This window comes from Myripristis murdjan, chromosome 13, assembly GCF_902150065.1.
Source record: "Myripristis murdjan chromosome 13, fMyrMur1.1, whole genome shotgun sequence".
In the NCBI taxonomy this organism is placed as follows: Eukaryota; Metazoa; Chordata; class Actinopteri; order Holocentriformes; family Holocentridae; genus Myripristis; species Myripristis murdjan.
In genome coordinates this window covers 2935620-2950852 of record NC_043992.1, presented here as the reverse complement: position 1 = coordinate 2950852, position 15233 = coordinate 2935620, and the positions used below count along the sequence as shown (strand labels likewise).

Below are 15233 nucleotides of genomic sequence, written 5' to 3'. Positions count from 1 at the left end.
CACATTATTTCTACAACCTTTATATGGATGCATATTATGAAAGTCAGAAAATACGCTGTTCAAACATATGAGTAAATGAGTATAATCACAAGTTAAGTACCCACAGGCCTTTCAACGCCTGTCCACTGCGAGCTTGTGTGCATTTCTTGTACTCCCATTGGCTCTTGCTCGGGTTTTAATTAGATTGACAAGTGCTGTTGACAAATCAGAGCTCGCAGCGGGCTGTGGTGGGCGTGAAAAGAGGACCGTCGTTTTTTCTTGACTTTTCCGTCCATTTCACTTCGTCACTACCACTATCCTTTTTAACTGGGACAACATGGCTACTGCGGCGAGCCGTTATTACAGCGAAGACGGCAGGGCAACGAAAAGACAGAAAACCGACGGAATGGCCACGGTGAGTTAGTTGCATGAAGGGTGCAAAAAGTAGTTTAACCGAGCAAACACGATCGGTCTCGGGTACGGTGTTAAGCCTACATGGAAGTAATTCAATCAGGCGCGAATGGAAACTGTGTCACGACGACCAGGCCCGTTCAAACAAAAAAAAAAAGAAAAAAGGATAATGCTCCAGAAAAGGGGGCTTCGTGCCGTTTTCTCCGTTTAAACAGCATTTTCCTGTGGCGAGCTGTATATTGTACATGATAAACAAACGAGGATACATCTAGAAACAGATGATAACTACAACATATGTGTTGTAGCTATGGTTTGAGTTGAATCAATGGGGGCAGGCCGGTGCTCGCCGGCCGGGCCTCGCCACCAGGCCAGCGCTTTGTTCTCGTGTCAGCTGCATTAGCAACGTGCTAACGGTGAGCTAGCTTAGCGCTCTCAATGTGTGAGTGTGAGGGGAATACCTGCCTTTTAGGAAAATAAATAAATAAATATGCGTTGGTATTTTGTAATGGTACGTCGCACCCATATTATGCAGAACTGTTCCTGAAACTGAAACTGAATTTATTTCCTTACATTCAGAGGAAAGTCGCACATTTGTTTTAACAGGATGAAAAGCACAAAAACCTCCCAACAAGGTGAGACCCCCTCCCCCAGTCGCAGAGATTAGCCTGAGGTCGTTTTTGCAAGCATGAGTACCTCAGTTCCTATCCCTCCTATTATCTTTGGGGTCAGTTTGACTCAATACAAAGTTAAACGTGTCTAAATACATGATGAGCATTTTCATTGCTACATATTTCATGATGTTTATTTAAACTGTCATTTACCTCGTCAACAATATGCATAAAATACCTGACATACAAACATGGGAAGCAATTTTTGCTATAATAACTTTCTGGAGGTTTAAATTACTGGGGTCAGATGGATCCAAGTTAGTCAGTTTCTTCATAAAATGTAGAATAGCTATTAATCCCTCTGGCCCTGTACATAAATGAATATACATGCCTCTTACTGTGAAACGTTAAGCCGTTTGATCCAGGCAGGTGTTGGAAAGTTGAAAGTGTTGGCTGTTGTATTTTAACGTTATTTTCATTCTGTGTGGCAGGGTTATGAGGACCCACACAAGACCCTTCCGTCCGTGGTGGTGCATGTCCGGGGCCTGGTTGATGGAGTCACTGAGGCTGACCTGGTGGAAGCCTTGCAGGAGTTTGGAGCCATCAGGTAAAGCAGTAGACAGAACTGCATGAGTGGGGAAAATATGTAAAACATGAGACTCATTCCATGCTTAATTGCAGTGTAAATTTGTAGCCCTGGGGTATCTGTAACTGGAAGTAATACTAATACCGTGGTTGTGTCCACACTAGGACTACATGTCTCCAGAATTGTAGATGCAAATACCTGAATCATGCATAGTTTAAAATATATGACTGTTAATATCTTCAGTTTTCAGGACCAAAAAAAAAACCTACTGCAAAATAAACTGGGAAATGTTTTTTCCTTTGAAATACCCCCACTGGCAGAACAATGGACTACAGTGTATTGCTCCATCAATCTTAATGACATGTGATTACTTGTGTGAGTGGTAGCAGAAGTTATGTGGCAAAAAATATAATACTACTGTTTATTTTGTCTTCGTTACAGCATGATTGTACAAATTGTTGAACAGTTCATTAAAATGATTAAGTAATTTTTAGGGAAAAAAAAGTAATTTGTTACTGAGTCAGAGATCTGTACATTCACTACACACGTATAGGTTTTTATCTTTAATGAAATATGAATTTTATAACAGGACCTGATTTAGGGTTTTATGTTTGACAAACTCACCAGTCACTGCCATAATTTTTTCCATTAGTTTTTTTTTTTTATCCATTCACTCATCATGTTAATGTTTGTCTTAAGCTATGTGGTCGTGATGCCCAAGAAGCGTCAGGCGCTTGTGGAGTATGAGGACATGAACGGTTCGTCCACAGCTGTTACTTACGCTGCAGACAACCAGGTGTACATCGCCGGCCACCCGGCCTTCATCAACTACTCTACCAGCCAGAAGATCTCCAGGCCAGGAGACCCAGATGACTCCAGAAGTGTCAACAACGTTCTTCTGCTCACCATCATGAACCCCATTTACCCCATCACCACGGTAACTGAACAGATTTGGGCTACTTAAGTACTTAAAATACTTAAAATGAGTTTGTTAATATCTAGAAGTACATTTTAATCCAGATTCAATATTGCTTTCTGCTTGGTTTCTTGCATCTGCCTCTAGATTTGTTTCTGTCATGTTAAGTTTTGTTTTGTTTTGTTTTTTTTAATCTGGTGTCATTGCACAGGATGTTCTCTACACCATCTGCAACAACTGCGGCCCTGTCCAGAGAATTGTCATTTTCAGGAAGAACGGTGTCCAGGCCATGGTCGAATATCCTTTTACATTTTTTGCTTCACATAGTTGTTGACTGCAAGGTGCTGCATACTGTCCTCGGTAGTTTAAATGTCAGACTTAGTTATCTTAGTTATCTGTAGAAGCGATACACAGCCATTCATTATCATCTGGTATGAAAAACATCTTCTACAGACATAAAAATGCCAGAGTAACGTTTTTCATCATAGTTCATCATTGCTCCTTGCTGTTGTCTTTTTACTAAGGAGTAACAAAGATGGTGACAGAAAATACTCCTTAATTATGTTGCCATACATTTCGGACATCTGTGAATTTTATTTATTCATTTATTTTTGTATGCACAGCAGAATTGTTAGTGGAAACAACAGTTAATTCAAGTTAGGTTTGGCACTGAAAGGCTTGTAAATTTAAAATGGTGAAAAATGAAAACACACATTATTGCACGTAGTGTAAATTGCTCTGTTGTAGTCAACCGGCTGTCAGTCGAAAGTGAGCTGGAGTTGTGCTTTTTACTATTAAAAGCCTGATGTTTCATTAGGCTTCAAAGTAAAACAAAAGGTGTATAAGATGGTAACACTGGAGATGAGAAACATTATGGTCTGACAAGATTTATGAGGGTTAGGAATCCCGTCATCCACAGCATGTCGTTGAGACTTACAGACAGCAACATGCAGATGGCGTCTGTTGATAACCGAACACTGTGACACGACTGACTGCTGAATTTATGAGTCCTACGATGAAGAATCCAGGGAATGTTGGTTGATGTGCTGCTCACTCAACAACTGTCGCCTGGGTGTTATTCCAAGTTTGTGCCACTCCTTTTATGTGAGGTTGCACAAAAATACATTTTTATCCACTGGTCCACTGGGTTTTTAATTTCAGCGCACTTGAAACCTGTCATAAGTCAAAGGGCTGTTCAGAGGTAGAGGTAGAGTAGATTAGAGTAGCTCTTGCCATATTGGCATGTTTTTCTGTGTCCTCATTGCTGTCATAAAAGTACCATGCACTGTCCTGCCTTCTCCTTAACCCCATCGTTACGTTTGACTCGGTACAAAGTGCACAGCGGGCTAAGGCCTCCCTCAATGGAGCAGACATCTACTCTGGTTGTTGTACGCTGAAGATCGAGTATGCCAAGGTATTACACATAATACTACTGCAAAATATATCATGAATATTTTTTTAAAAATATATAACGTTTTGGTCCTGTATTCATAAAAATAATGTTGCTTTTCCTCAGCCCACTCGCCTAAATGTGTTCAAGAACGACCAAGACACATGGGACTACACAAACCCCAATTTGGGAGGCCCAGGTAAACCCTCAAACACAGAACATGTTGCCACTCACATGCACATGCTTAAGGCCAAATAGTCAATACTATTCAGCACCCTTACCGCCACTGTGGGGAGTTTCAGCAAGTGGGCTGCAAGGAAGATGGAGGCAAAACTCTTCACTGATAATGCCACTGAGTAGTTAAACTGATTAAGTTTAAGATGATATAATGCAACATTTTAAAATGTTTACTGCATTAAGTTCAGTTTCTCTTGTTTCCTGTAGTGGTGTTATGACTGAAGTGTCACTAGGGGGTCTTCTAAAAATCTGTCTGCATGCTAGGTTCATATGCAGGACTAACCAGTTTGGAAAATCATGGAAATTAAATTGACACACATCATGACAAAATTTGAAAATGGCCAGGAAGTCAACCACTGCCATATTGTGCATTGCTTGCCCTTGATCGATTGTGTCAACGGATTTGTTATCTACAATATTAATATGATATTAAAGGCATAATGCCATAAAATCTGCAGGGTCTGAAAACTATAAAATAAGGATGTTTTTTAAAGTTGAAATGTGTAGTAACTGCTGGGTGGCAGGAATGGCAGGAACAGCATCACAAATTTCACAAATGAAGGAAGGTGTTAATCACACACAGCAACAACTAGTCACATTACCTGGCTTCCCACTGTCCCACTGAATGCAGGCATGCTAATGCATACCAAAACTAGTCGCATTTCTATTGTCACCTCAGGTCTTTAATGGTGCCTCGGTGGGGCTGTCGGGGCCTGGTGCCAGTAGCCCACCTAATACTTGGGGGCCCGACAGGGCAAACCGAGGTCTGAGGCAGAGTTAAGGGTCATAAGTTGGGAGACGGCGCAGCTGATGAGTACAGATGTCAGCACAGCAGCTCACATTTGTAGCAGAAAAATAAAGAAAAATGGAGAACTGCTGGCAGTCGTGGTCAAACAAGGACATTAGGGTTGTGCTCACTATCTGAGCAGAGGATAATGTCCAATGTCAAATCAACAGTTTGCTGAAATGAGGACGTTCTGCAGTTACATAGTTGGAGAGCTGGCAGCGGTTGGGATCCAGCACACAATTGGACAGGTTGCCAAAAACTTAAAAAAACGGTCTCAGCACAAGATAGTGAAAACACAACACACAAAGCGGCATCCAAAGGAAAAATCCTGTGGTACATAGTTCTGCAGTAGTTAGTTGGTGCCAGGTGTGCAGACCACTGGAATGCGGGGTTATCGGCACAACAGTGGAAACGTGAATGATTTTTGTTCTGGAGACTAAGGGCCCTTAACACCGTCCAGCTCAAAGGTAGCCTTAGCTCACAGTGGCAGGACAGTGGAAAGACAGCTAATGTTGTTCTTGTGGAAATGAGGAAGCAATGAAACCTGTCATGTTCTCTACAATGTTCTTTATACTTACGGCATGCAGTCTTTCTGGTTTAGCAGCCCATACATATTGAGCTGTTGCTTGTATGGTAATTATATCAGTTACAGTCCTAAACGGTTTCCTGCCAGTCAAATTAAAATACTATCAATCCAAACAAAGGTGGAGATGCATGTAATTTACTGCACTGTGTATCCAGCTGTCAAATACCTGAGCTGCATTTACATTAGAAATGCATGTGTCCCTATGCAGCCTCTTTTCAATATTGTGTTACACTGCATGTTCCAGTTCATTTTAGTAAGCTAACATATTTGATAGGAAAATTATTACAGATATAACATCTAGAGGCATTATTGCACGACGGTTATTCAGATTTAGTTCTGAGTTAATGCATTCTATTTAAATTCTGATTAAGATCTTTTCTTGCACCCGAAAAATAACAAATTTGCAGTTTTGTTTGTTAAAAGTTAGTGTGAATTCTAGAAAGGAATGACCACAAACTATAAAACAATCATAACACTGGCTCATGGTGGTGTTCACAATGTGGAGGCTATGGTGTGAGGAATCAAAGCAAACATGTTCCTGTCAGGTTGGTTTAACTCAGTCAAGTTCCCAGCTTTTATTGTGACCAAGAAGATAAATTAATGCTACTGTACTGTCCATCAGTTATGTTTTGTAATGTATTTTGGAGGAAGCTTTAGGGCACACTTCCAGTTCATTCAAGCTTTATGCCCCTTATACATTTTAGTTTGGTTCTTTATAAACAGATGAGGGCAATGACATTTGAGCTAGTGTTATACCTATACAACCTAAAATACAGGCTGCCGTATCCAAATGAATTGTAGTGCTTTTTATTAGTAATGAGATGTAATGGATGTTGTCCTTTTAATAGTAAGTAGTCATCTGTGCTAGCTTCTTACTTAATTTTTCTTATCTGGTATGACCACCAGCAAAGGTAACATTACATTTAAGACCAAGTCTGAATCAGGATGAATGCAAAATTCATATTATTGAATCCTGGAAAGCTCATGCACCTCTTGGTGTAGTAGTTGCCAATTTGTCCTGACACCACTGTAGATGATAGATGAAAGAGGTTAGTGCTAAAGAATCATTCCTACATATTGTGGGCATGAAAATGTGTCTAGATGTGTAAAGCTTCCTCTGTATAAGCAACAACAGCTGTTCATGCCTTTCGTGCCACACCAGCGAATAGAGCAGAATTATTGGATTTTTAAGTATGAAAAACTGACACCCTTTGCCTCTCTTTATCAAGTAGCAAATACGTGGAAAAACATCCATCTGAAATTGGCGTGCCCCAAATTTACAGCCAAGCTACACTGGAGCCATCTGGTGTCAGCAACTGAGTAAGCTAGCAGTACTGAGTTGTGTAGCTCTGGTGTAGCTTGTCTGCTAAAGTACAATTCATTTGTACAGATTGCCACCAATTTCACCCTGAAGTACCTGGAACCAACTTTCCCTGACACTGATCTTGGTCTCTTCCACTGTCATCTGACCTACCAATTTGAAACTTAACTGATTTTTTTTAAATCTTAAACTGCCTACATGTCAGCCCATAGTGCAGTGAGGACTACAGTCCCACTCAGCACAGCAGAAATGGAAAAAAGGATTGAACATCAAATGGCAAGCAGTTTTGACATGGCACCAATTGGGCCAAGCAGTATCTGCCTTGCCTGTAGGTAGATTGATCTAAGAAGTGAACATAGTGGCATGGACCAGCATCAGTATGGATGCTGTATGCATCGCCACTTAACTCCTCACCTATTCCCAATAAACCAGTCAATGTTCTTGCCAAGTAAAAAAAAAAAATTGTACAGGAGTTTGTGTTGGGAGCGAGACGCAGACACATTGTTTTGCTGACAACACCACCACCATCCCAAGTATCCACTTCTTCAGTGAGGACACAACCACTCTCACACAGAAGGCCTATTCTCCCTCAGACACAAGGAGATAAGACAAGACACTCCACCCATCCAACACGATGATGTAGGACTGATATGACTACTCCTTCCTCACCATCCATCATCTGCTGCATCGCACCATGAGAGCCACGAAGACACTACACACCTGTCGGAGCGGGTGGGGAGCTTGGTTGTTGGTACTTTTGGGCACTGAGCTATGCTTGGTCCCTCCACCCTCCCTCCCTCCGTCCTTCCTTTACCCATTTCACGACCCAAAGTGTGTCACACTGAAACAGGCCAAAAGCGTGCACTACCTACAGTCCCACTGCCAAGATCAAATGGAGAGGTGTTACAGACTGATACCAGTCCCAGAGGAGACACCACAAAGACAACACCCACCCATGCAGACAGACAGATCTAGTGAGAGACATCTCCCATCACCACAGATGAACCATACTGATACTGACCAGTCGATCGAGATCACACTTGACAAAGCCTCGGCCCTTCCTGTACTGTTTTTGAAAGGGTCTGCAGTGTGCACTTTTTTGTTTTTTTTCTTCACAAAAAAAGCAACAAAACACCCAGGCAACACATTTCCCCATCACTTCCACTCGCCGACGCCGTACCGACTGATCCAATAGATGACTCACACCCCTGAAATCGAGCTGTAGCCAATCACAGTGGAGGCAACACAAGACAACTGATGAAGACAAAGACATTGCTGACAACACCATCAAGCACAAGCACACTCAGAGCCCAGTCAGGCCCATTTTTTTTTCCTTTTGGTTTTTACTTCCATCTGATAACCTCCCACATGGAATTCAGCTGTTCTCTGTTGCTCTTTCTCCTCATCTCCTCCTCATCTCTTCCTCCCTGTGCTTATCTTGCTCCATACCTCCCTCTCTTGCTATCCTACTTTTCTGAGTGCAGCTTTTTTTTCTGTAAATATTTTGAAGTCTCTAGAACCTGTGTAACACCTTCCATGTGATGCAGGTTTGGCTATTTACGCCTAAGAGGAACCAGCTTCCCATCTGAAATGTGCTCTATGGCAGCCTCAAGGCCTACCAGTGGGTGCTGAGGAGACTTTCCCTCAAAATGGAACAAAATGGATGGAAATGCCAGCCAAACGGTGAACCAACCCACCCAATGGGCGTTTCATCTTGATAAAACCAGGAATCGGTCCTGAGGTGGAGAGTTCTTTCCCAAAAGAGGAAATGGATTAGGAGTATTGGATGCAATGAAATGGGTGGAGTGGTGGAACTACTGCTGCAAATGTCTTCCTCCCCCCTGTTTGTAAGCATGCAGTAAGTAAATCAAGACCCTGCTTGGGGGACATAACTGCACAGCACCACATGACTCCAAACCTCAGCACCCAACATCGCCACACCAGACTGATGTGACTCCATGTTGTTTTTTTTCCATACAGGCTTAATCTTTCTTTTTCTGGAAGGGGGTTGATGGCTGTGGGAGGGATTTCTCTGTCGAGGTTTGCATTGCAAATGACACTTAGGCCATGTTTGTCCGCTTTGTCCTGTTACTCCCTGGGTTGGCAATTTTTACAGTCATCAGGGATTAACTTCTAACTGGTTTCCTGGTCTCATGAGTTCTTCTGGAAATAAAATCATTGAATCTGGGAGAAGAGCCTGAACCGTGCAAGGAAATATTTTATATTAATTCAAGGAGGATTTGCTTGACCTATACCTGGGGAGCAATTTACTCTACTAGGACAGGGAACTCTCATCCATGAGCCACAGTGGCTGCTGGATTCAAAATTGAAGAGACTTACGTTCAAAGAATTGTCTTTTTTTCAGTCTCCAAGAGCCTAGATGGTCACTTGGTAAGGTGTGATGGGAAGGAAATCTTGCCAACAGCATTTTATATAGCAGCTACTAGGTTTCTTACCCATGTTACAGCAAACTGTTGGCATGTATCTTTGAAACACTGCCCAGATGAAGACAGACAGCCCTCTAATGAGTGGTTTATTAACTTCACTCTCCTGAGCACTTAGTTATGCAATTTGTGATTTGCTCAGGAAAGAAATGTGCCTTTTTTATTTCCATTTGATTAACCTGGTTTCAGTTCTGATTATGTATGATTATTGTGTACCTGTACAGATGGTGATGCAGATGGCAATGGGAGCAATGCAGGTGTGTGTGCGCGTACTTGTGTATAATTTTGTTTTTGTTTTCATTTAGGCATTTATGACTTTTAATCCAGAGTGACTTTAATGTTCTTACCCCTTTTCCCTCCCTAAATCATTGGCATCCTCCTGTCTCATCCTCCCTCCTCCCCATTCTCCCTGTTCCACTTTACATTAAGAATTTACCATTGTGAATGTTTTTTTAAAGCTTTTAAAATCTTATTCTGTGGTTTTGAGTCATTGATGTAGACTCTAATATCGCTCCTACCATTCATTGTCCCTCACTATCATTTCCTTTGACTAATTATTATATAGACCAGGGGCCTTTTATTAAGATTCCTACGTCGCCTTGTTTGATGGGTGGGTTTTGTATTTGTGAGACAGTCTGGTTGCTTCTGCTCCTCTAGGCCAGACGATTCAGTCTTGAAATGCATGCATCCATCTCACTTACTGATTTGACCTAGGTCCATTACTATCTAGATTCAAATTACTTCTGTCAAGTTAACCTTTAAAGACCCCATGAAATTGACTCTTATTTTCTTGATTATTTTTTAATTATTTTTTTAATCCTGTTGAAACAGGATGTTTGGGCGGGACATAGGGCAGGGAAGGATCATTCACAAGTGCAAGCCAATAGGATATTAGTTTGGGAAAGAAATAATTTTATTTGAAGGGGTAAGGTGGATGACAGGAATTTCAAAAGATGTGTGAAGGTTTTATTAATTGAACTTTTAATTCACACCCACTAGTGCAGGATGATCTCATCATATAAGATGCTCAGTTTTACAGGAAGTAGAGGTCATGTTAGGTCATTTCATGGGGACTTATAAGTATTCAATCTGGGCATTTTTTGTCATTAAAATGTCACAGTTTATACCAAAATATAATATTTGGATCAGATTGTGGATGCAGTAGGATTAGTGCATATGTCAGTTTTTCTAGATATGTATCTGATTTTTTTTTTTTTTTTTTAAACTTGTTAAGTGCTCAGGGGCCCTACTGTTGTGTATTGATTGAAGCCAGACTCTTGTTTCCTGTCTCTACTCCTCATATTTATCTGTCACACTCTTTCTCTCCACCTTCCCTCCTTTTTTTCTCATTCTTCTTCCTGTCCTCTCAGAAGATGTCAATGCGAACCCCAACAAGCGCCAGAGACAGCCTGCTCTGCTGGGCGATCACCCTCCAGAGTACGGTAAGGCGCTCATGCCCCTGGGGAACGAGAAAATAGACAAACACAACACAAATTCTTTTCTGTCCTCAACGTTGGAAGTTACAATGCACAGCTTGTTCAGTTACTGTATTTCCTATTACAAACCTTGGATCAGTTCTTCAGTTGAGAAATTAAAATAGCTTTCTTCTGGAACATAATTTGTAAGGAGCCTGAGTTTAGAAACGGGTCCTCCACACAGTGGCAGTTAAGTGGTGCTGTGTTGTCATTTTGAATTGTTTCCACAGATGCTATATTTATAAAATAGCAGCCAAATTTTCCAGTTACTGTGCTGAGAATGATTAGTTTGTTTCTTCTGCAAATGTGTTTTGTCTAGCAGTAGTCTTTCCCCTCTGCGCTCCTCTCACCTGTTGGTCTTTGCACCTTTTCCAGGTGGCGGTTACCACGGCTATGATGAGAGTTACGGTTCCCCGCCCTATGAGGGTCGCCGCATGGGCCCACCAATGAGAGGTCGTGGCGGGAGTCGCTACGGGCCTGGGTATGGGCCCCCTCCCCCTCCTCCTGGTGAATATGGCGCACACGCAGACTCTCCCGTCGTCATGGTGTACGGACTGGACCCTATCAAGATGAACGCCGACCGCGTCTTCAACATCTTCTGTCTCTATGGCAACGTAGAGCGGGTCAGTGTATGATGCTGGATGATGCCTGTGTGAATGTGTGGTTGTGTGTAGAAGCTGTAGTTAAAAATTATGGTAAATGTTTTTTTGTTGTATGTGATGTTTTTCCAGAAATCACCATTTTAATATTAGACATAAAACTAAAAGAACATAATTACCAGAACACACCATATAGCAAAATTAGCATAAGCATTAAAAATAAAACCTGCTGTATCTACAAGAAATAACCCTTAGAACAGAATGTATAAAGTTGTGGGACGAACAAATTCATCTCTCATGAGGTTTTTCCAAAGGGACAGTGTCTCTCTCATATTGGCTGCATTCATGAGGTTTAGCCAGGGGTTTGTCTCAACATCTAGTTAACACTTAGGCCCTCTGCAAAACACCTTTTCCTTCTATTCCGTGAACTGCTCCCACCACCCAGACTGTAACCTGAAGTCACATTAGTTTTGTAAAAATCTTCATCCCCTAAGGGCAAGGTGATTTCTGTCTCTGAAAGTCAGTGTGATAGGAAAAAAAGACAGGATTGATGGGCTTTATTTCTCTCTTCAGGTGAAGTTTATGAAGAGTAAGCCCGGGGCAGCGATGGTGGAAATGGGAGACTGCTATGCTGTCGACCGTGCCATCACTCACCTCAACAACAACTTCCTCTTTGGGCAGAAACTCAACGTTTGGTGAGTTTATGGTGGACTTTGCCTCACATGCTTTGAATTTGGGATGTAGATGAATAAAACATATTTTTGCCTTCCCCTTGTGAAATGTTGAGCTATAAACCTATATAACCTGATCATATGTATTTATTTACTTGCTTGCTATAGGGTTCCACTGCAGTAAAATGTAAAATAAAGACCATGCAGTTTACAGCTCTGTCTTGTTTGCTTCTAGCTTTCTAAGCTCTCGAATCTTGTTTTCCTGCAGCGTTTCCAAACAACAGGCCATCATGCCTGGTCAGTGCTATGAGCTGGACGACGGCACCAGCAGCTTCAAGGACTATCACAGCTCCAGGAATAACCGGTTCACCTCTCCAGAACAAGCAGCCAAGAACCGCATCCAACACCCCAGCAATGTGCTGCATTTCTTCAACGCCCAGCCGGACGCCTCAGCAGAAGTCTTCTCCCAGGTCTGTGCTCTGGCAGAAAGATCAAGTATGCTTATGTGAGAGGAATGTAGGTGATGTAGACTTGTCACTAGGTATTAAGTCATTTTTACTCTTTGCACACACTGCCAAGACACATTGTCATTACAGGTGACATCTCCTCTGTTTCTTTGTGTGGAAAAAAAAAAAGACACTAGAAGAAAACACATTTGATTGCAGTTGACCACTAACCTGGGGCCTTTCAAGAATAACTGTTGCTAGTTTGATGTGTCTAGTTCTGACAAGTGCCACTGATTTGTTAGTAGATTGTTAAATGTAGTTTTGTTGCATGTTGGATTTTGTTTGTGTGACTAAGAAGAAATTATCATAACTCATATTTTTTACAGAATTATTATCTCATCTCTGACATGATTGATATTGCTGTTCCAGTCGATGTCACTAATGATTGTTGCCTTTTTCACAGATTTGTGAGGAGATTGGTGTCAAGAGCCCCATCAACATCAAGCTGTTCACAGGAAAGAGTAAGCTGATCTTTATTTGCTCTTGCCTAAGGTACAGGATTTCACTGAAAATATGGCAAGGTTTCAGTTAACTACAGAGGCATATGACCTTTGCATTTTCCATATTTTTAAATAAATGAAATAATTTGTACTCTAAACAGTGTGATCTTGAAACCTTGTGAGAATAATAAAACAAGTTTGTTTTTCAGTTAAACCAGGACAGTATTAATCAGTAAATACATGTGAAATTCACTGCCTCTGTGTACAGTATGTAACTGTGTGACCATGTGTAACCACCAGGTGGTGCAGCACCCAGTGAGCGCAGTGCTTCAGGTTTGTTAGAGTGGGAGTCCATCAACGACGCCATGGAGGCCCTGGCCATGATGAACCACTACCAGATGAAGAACTCAAGTATGTATTATGATATGGCAAAAGTGGTGTCTTTTCCTAGTTTTAAAGACTGCATTACAGTAAAGAAATGCAATTTTCTGAACTTACTAGACTGTTGTTCTTCTGTCTCTACCTACTTGATCATCATATCCATATTACTGGTGATTGTTTAGCAAAAATCTGATGTGCGTATACATCTTTTTAAGCACTAACAGTCACCCCAACAATATTGATACAGAGGTATTGGGTCAAAGATATTGTGGTATTTGATTTTGCCCATATCTCCTATCCCTAACAATGAAAACTACCAGTGAGAGCAGAATTTGATATTGCAGTATGCCACACTTCCTAACTGGGCAGTTTATTGGACTTTAGTTTATTGAACTTTAGGACACTGACATGTCGCCCCAGAATCAGGTTACCTGAGAAATGGAATTGTCTGTTCATGTACACGTAGCCATGAATTGGCGCAAAGGAAGCATGCATTATCCTGGTTTACTGTTGCCTGTTTTATGTTCAGTCTCTTAATTGCTTCTCTCTTTTCTCCCCCAGCTGGTCCATATCCATACACCCTCAAGCTGTGTTTCTCCACTGTGCAGCATGCTAACTGAGCACGAGCCACAGCCAGGAGGATGAAGAAAGGTCCGCCATTCCCACCACGCTCACCTGTACTTTTGACCATGACTGCTCACAACACACCTGGGACAAAGTGATAGTCAAAACCCATCAGATACCTACTGTGACAGATTGATCTGGATCCCCAAAGTGTAAACCGACGCAGTTCGTCTTGCCAGGCAGGCTTAATCAGCCGCTGTTTGTAAACATTTGGTATTTGTGTCCCAGATGTGGTTTAGAGTTTGTGTACCTGCGTGTCTTCAATATTCAGTTGTCCTTTTTACTTTTGGTATTATTATGCTTATACAATAGCCTGATATGTGAGAAAGTATATTTGAAAGAAACGTTTTTATGCTCAGGTGGTAAAGTGACGAAGGAGAAACACCATGGTTTTGTATAAGAGTTGTCTTTTTTGATCTTTTATTCTAGCGCTTTTTTTTTTATTATTATTGCTGCCTATTCAGTGCTGCACCCCAAGTCTGTCGATGTGCAGCGGGAGTCTTTTTTGTTCTAAGAAAAAATAAAACCAATTTGAAGCTACTTGATTGTGTCTTACATCATGTTTGTCATTCTTCTGGATTGTGTAGTGTGTTTATTGTCTTTCCATTCAAACTGGTGTGAGGTAGACCAGACCAGAATTTTTATTTTTTTTTCCAGCTGTGGATTAACCCACAAATGACCATAAATTTCTTTTGCTCTGTAGGGACCCTAATATGGAAAGGACTTGGTTTGTACTGCACATTTTCTGAGGTACATGTCAATAGTGACATAGATTCAATATAGTACAGTGAAATATAACTTAATTTTGCTGGGGTTTGGTGAATTCCACTTTGAAATCAACAGGACTAGAACAATGGTGTGTAACCGTGCTATCAAGGCTGTACATGGCAGCCTTTTAACCAAAATCTACACCAGATGATTTCACCAAATATCATGTGAACCTCAACTATGGACAAAAAAACAGTGGACCGTACAGGCTGTGTCTGAAGATTTGACACTGCAGCCAAGCCCTTACAATAATACTACTGATGATTATTATAATACTACTAACAATGTAAGTTGATGTGCAAAATTGGGTCAGTCGCAGTTGCTTAAATTCTTGAATATACACTACTCACAGAAAGTTAGGGATATTTGACTTTTGGATACACTGGTGATTTCCTCATCTCAAACAATTTCTTGAAACAAAAGCCAACAACAGTGGTGGATATAGCACAACAAAAAATGTCAGTGTCAATAACTTGTCATGTGCCCTTGAGCATCAATTACAGC

The 15233-nt window shown here is 41.3% G+C and overlaps 1 protein-coding gene across 2 annotated transcripts; it reads left to right on the top strand.

The window, feature by feature from the left end:
• Nucleotides 1–238: 238 nt before the first annotated feature.
• On the top strand, nucleotides 239–14501 carry LOC115370694 (heterogeneous nuclear ribonucleoprotein L-like). 2 transcript variants are annotated; one of them, XM_030067831.1, is made up of 14 exons: nucleotides 239–394; nucleotides 1490–1605; nucleotides 2284–2521; nucleotides 2712–2797; nucleotides 3818–3914; nucleotides 4017–4089; nucleotides 9490–9522; nucleotides 10639–10707; nucleotides 11116–11363; nucleotides 11913–12034; nucleotides 12279–12480; nucleotides 12920–12977; nucleotides 13257–13367; nucleotides 13899–13957. In XM_030067831.1, the coding sequence occupies exons 1-14, from the start codon at nucleotides 317–319 to the stop codon at nucleotides 13955–13957; spliced, it is 1590 nt and encodes a 529-aa protein (XP_029923691.1). In that variant the 5' UTR covers nucleotides 239–316. The 2 variants fall into 2 exon arrangements, with proteins under 2 accessions (XP_029923691.1, XP_029923690.1); XM_030067830.1 differs by having other exon boundaries at nucleotides 353–394; nucleotides 10636–10707; nucleotides 13899–14501.
• The last annotated feature ends 732 nt before the right edge of the window (nucleotides 14502–15233 follow it).

Bases quoted from the DNA above. Each gene is read 5' to 3' on its own strand.
- LOC115370694 (XM_030067831.1), top strand. From the start codon at position 317: ATGGCTACTGCGGCGAGCCGTTATTACAGCGAAGACGGCAGGGCAACG. The intron at 9,523-10,638 runs GTGTGTGTGCGC...TCCTCTCAGAAG, and splicing joins TGGCAATGGGAGCAATGCAG to ATGTCAATGCGAACCCCAAC. The intron at 12,481-12,919 runs GTCTGTGCTCTG...CCTTTTTCACAG, and splicing joins CAGCAGAAGTCTTCTCCCAG to ATTTGTGAGGAGATTGGTGT.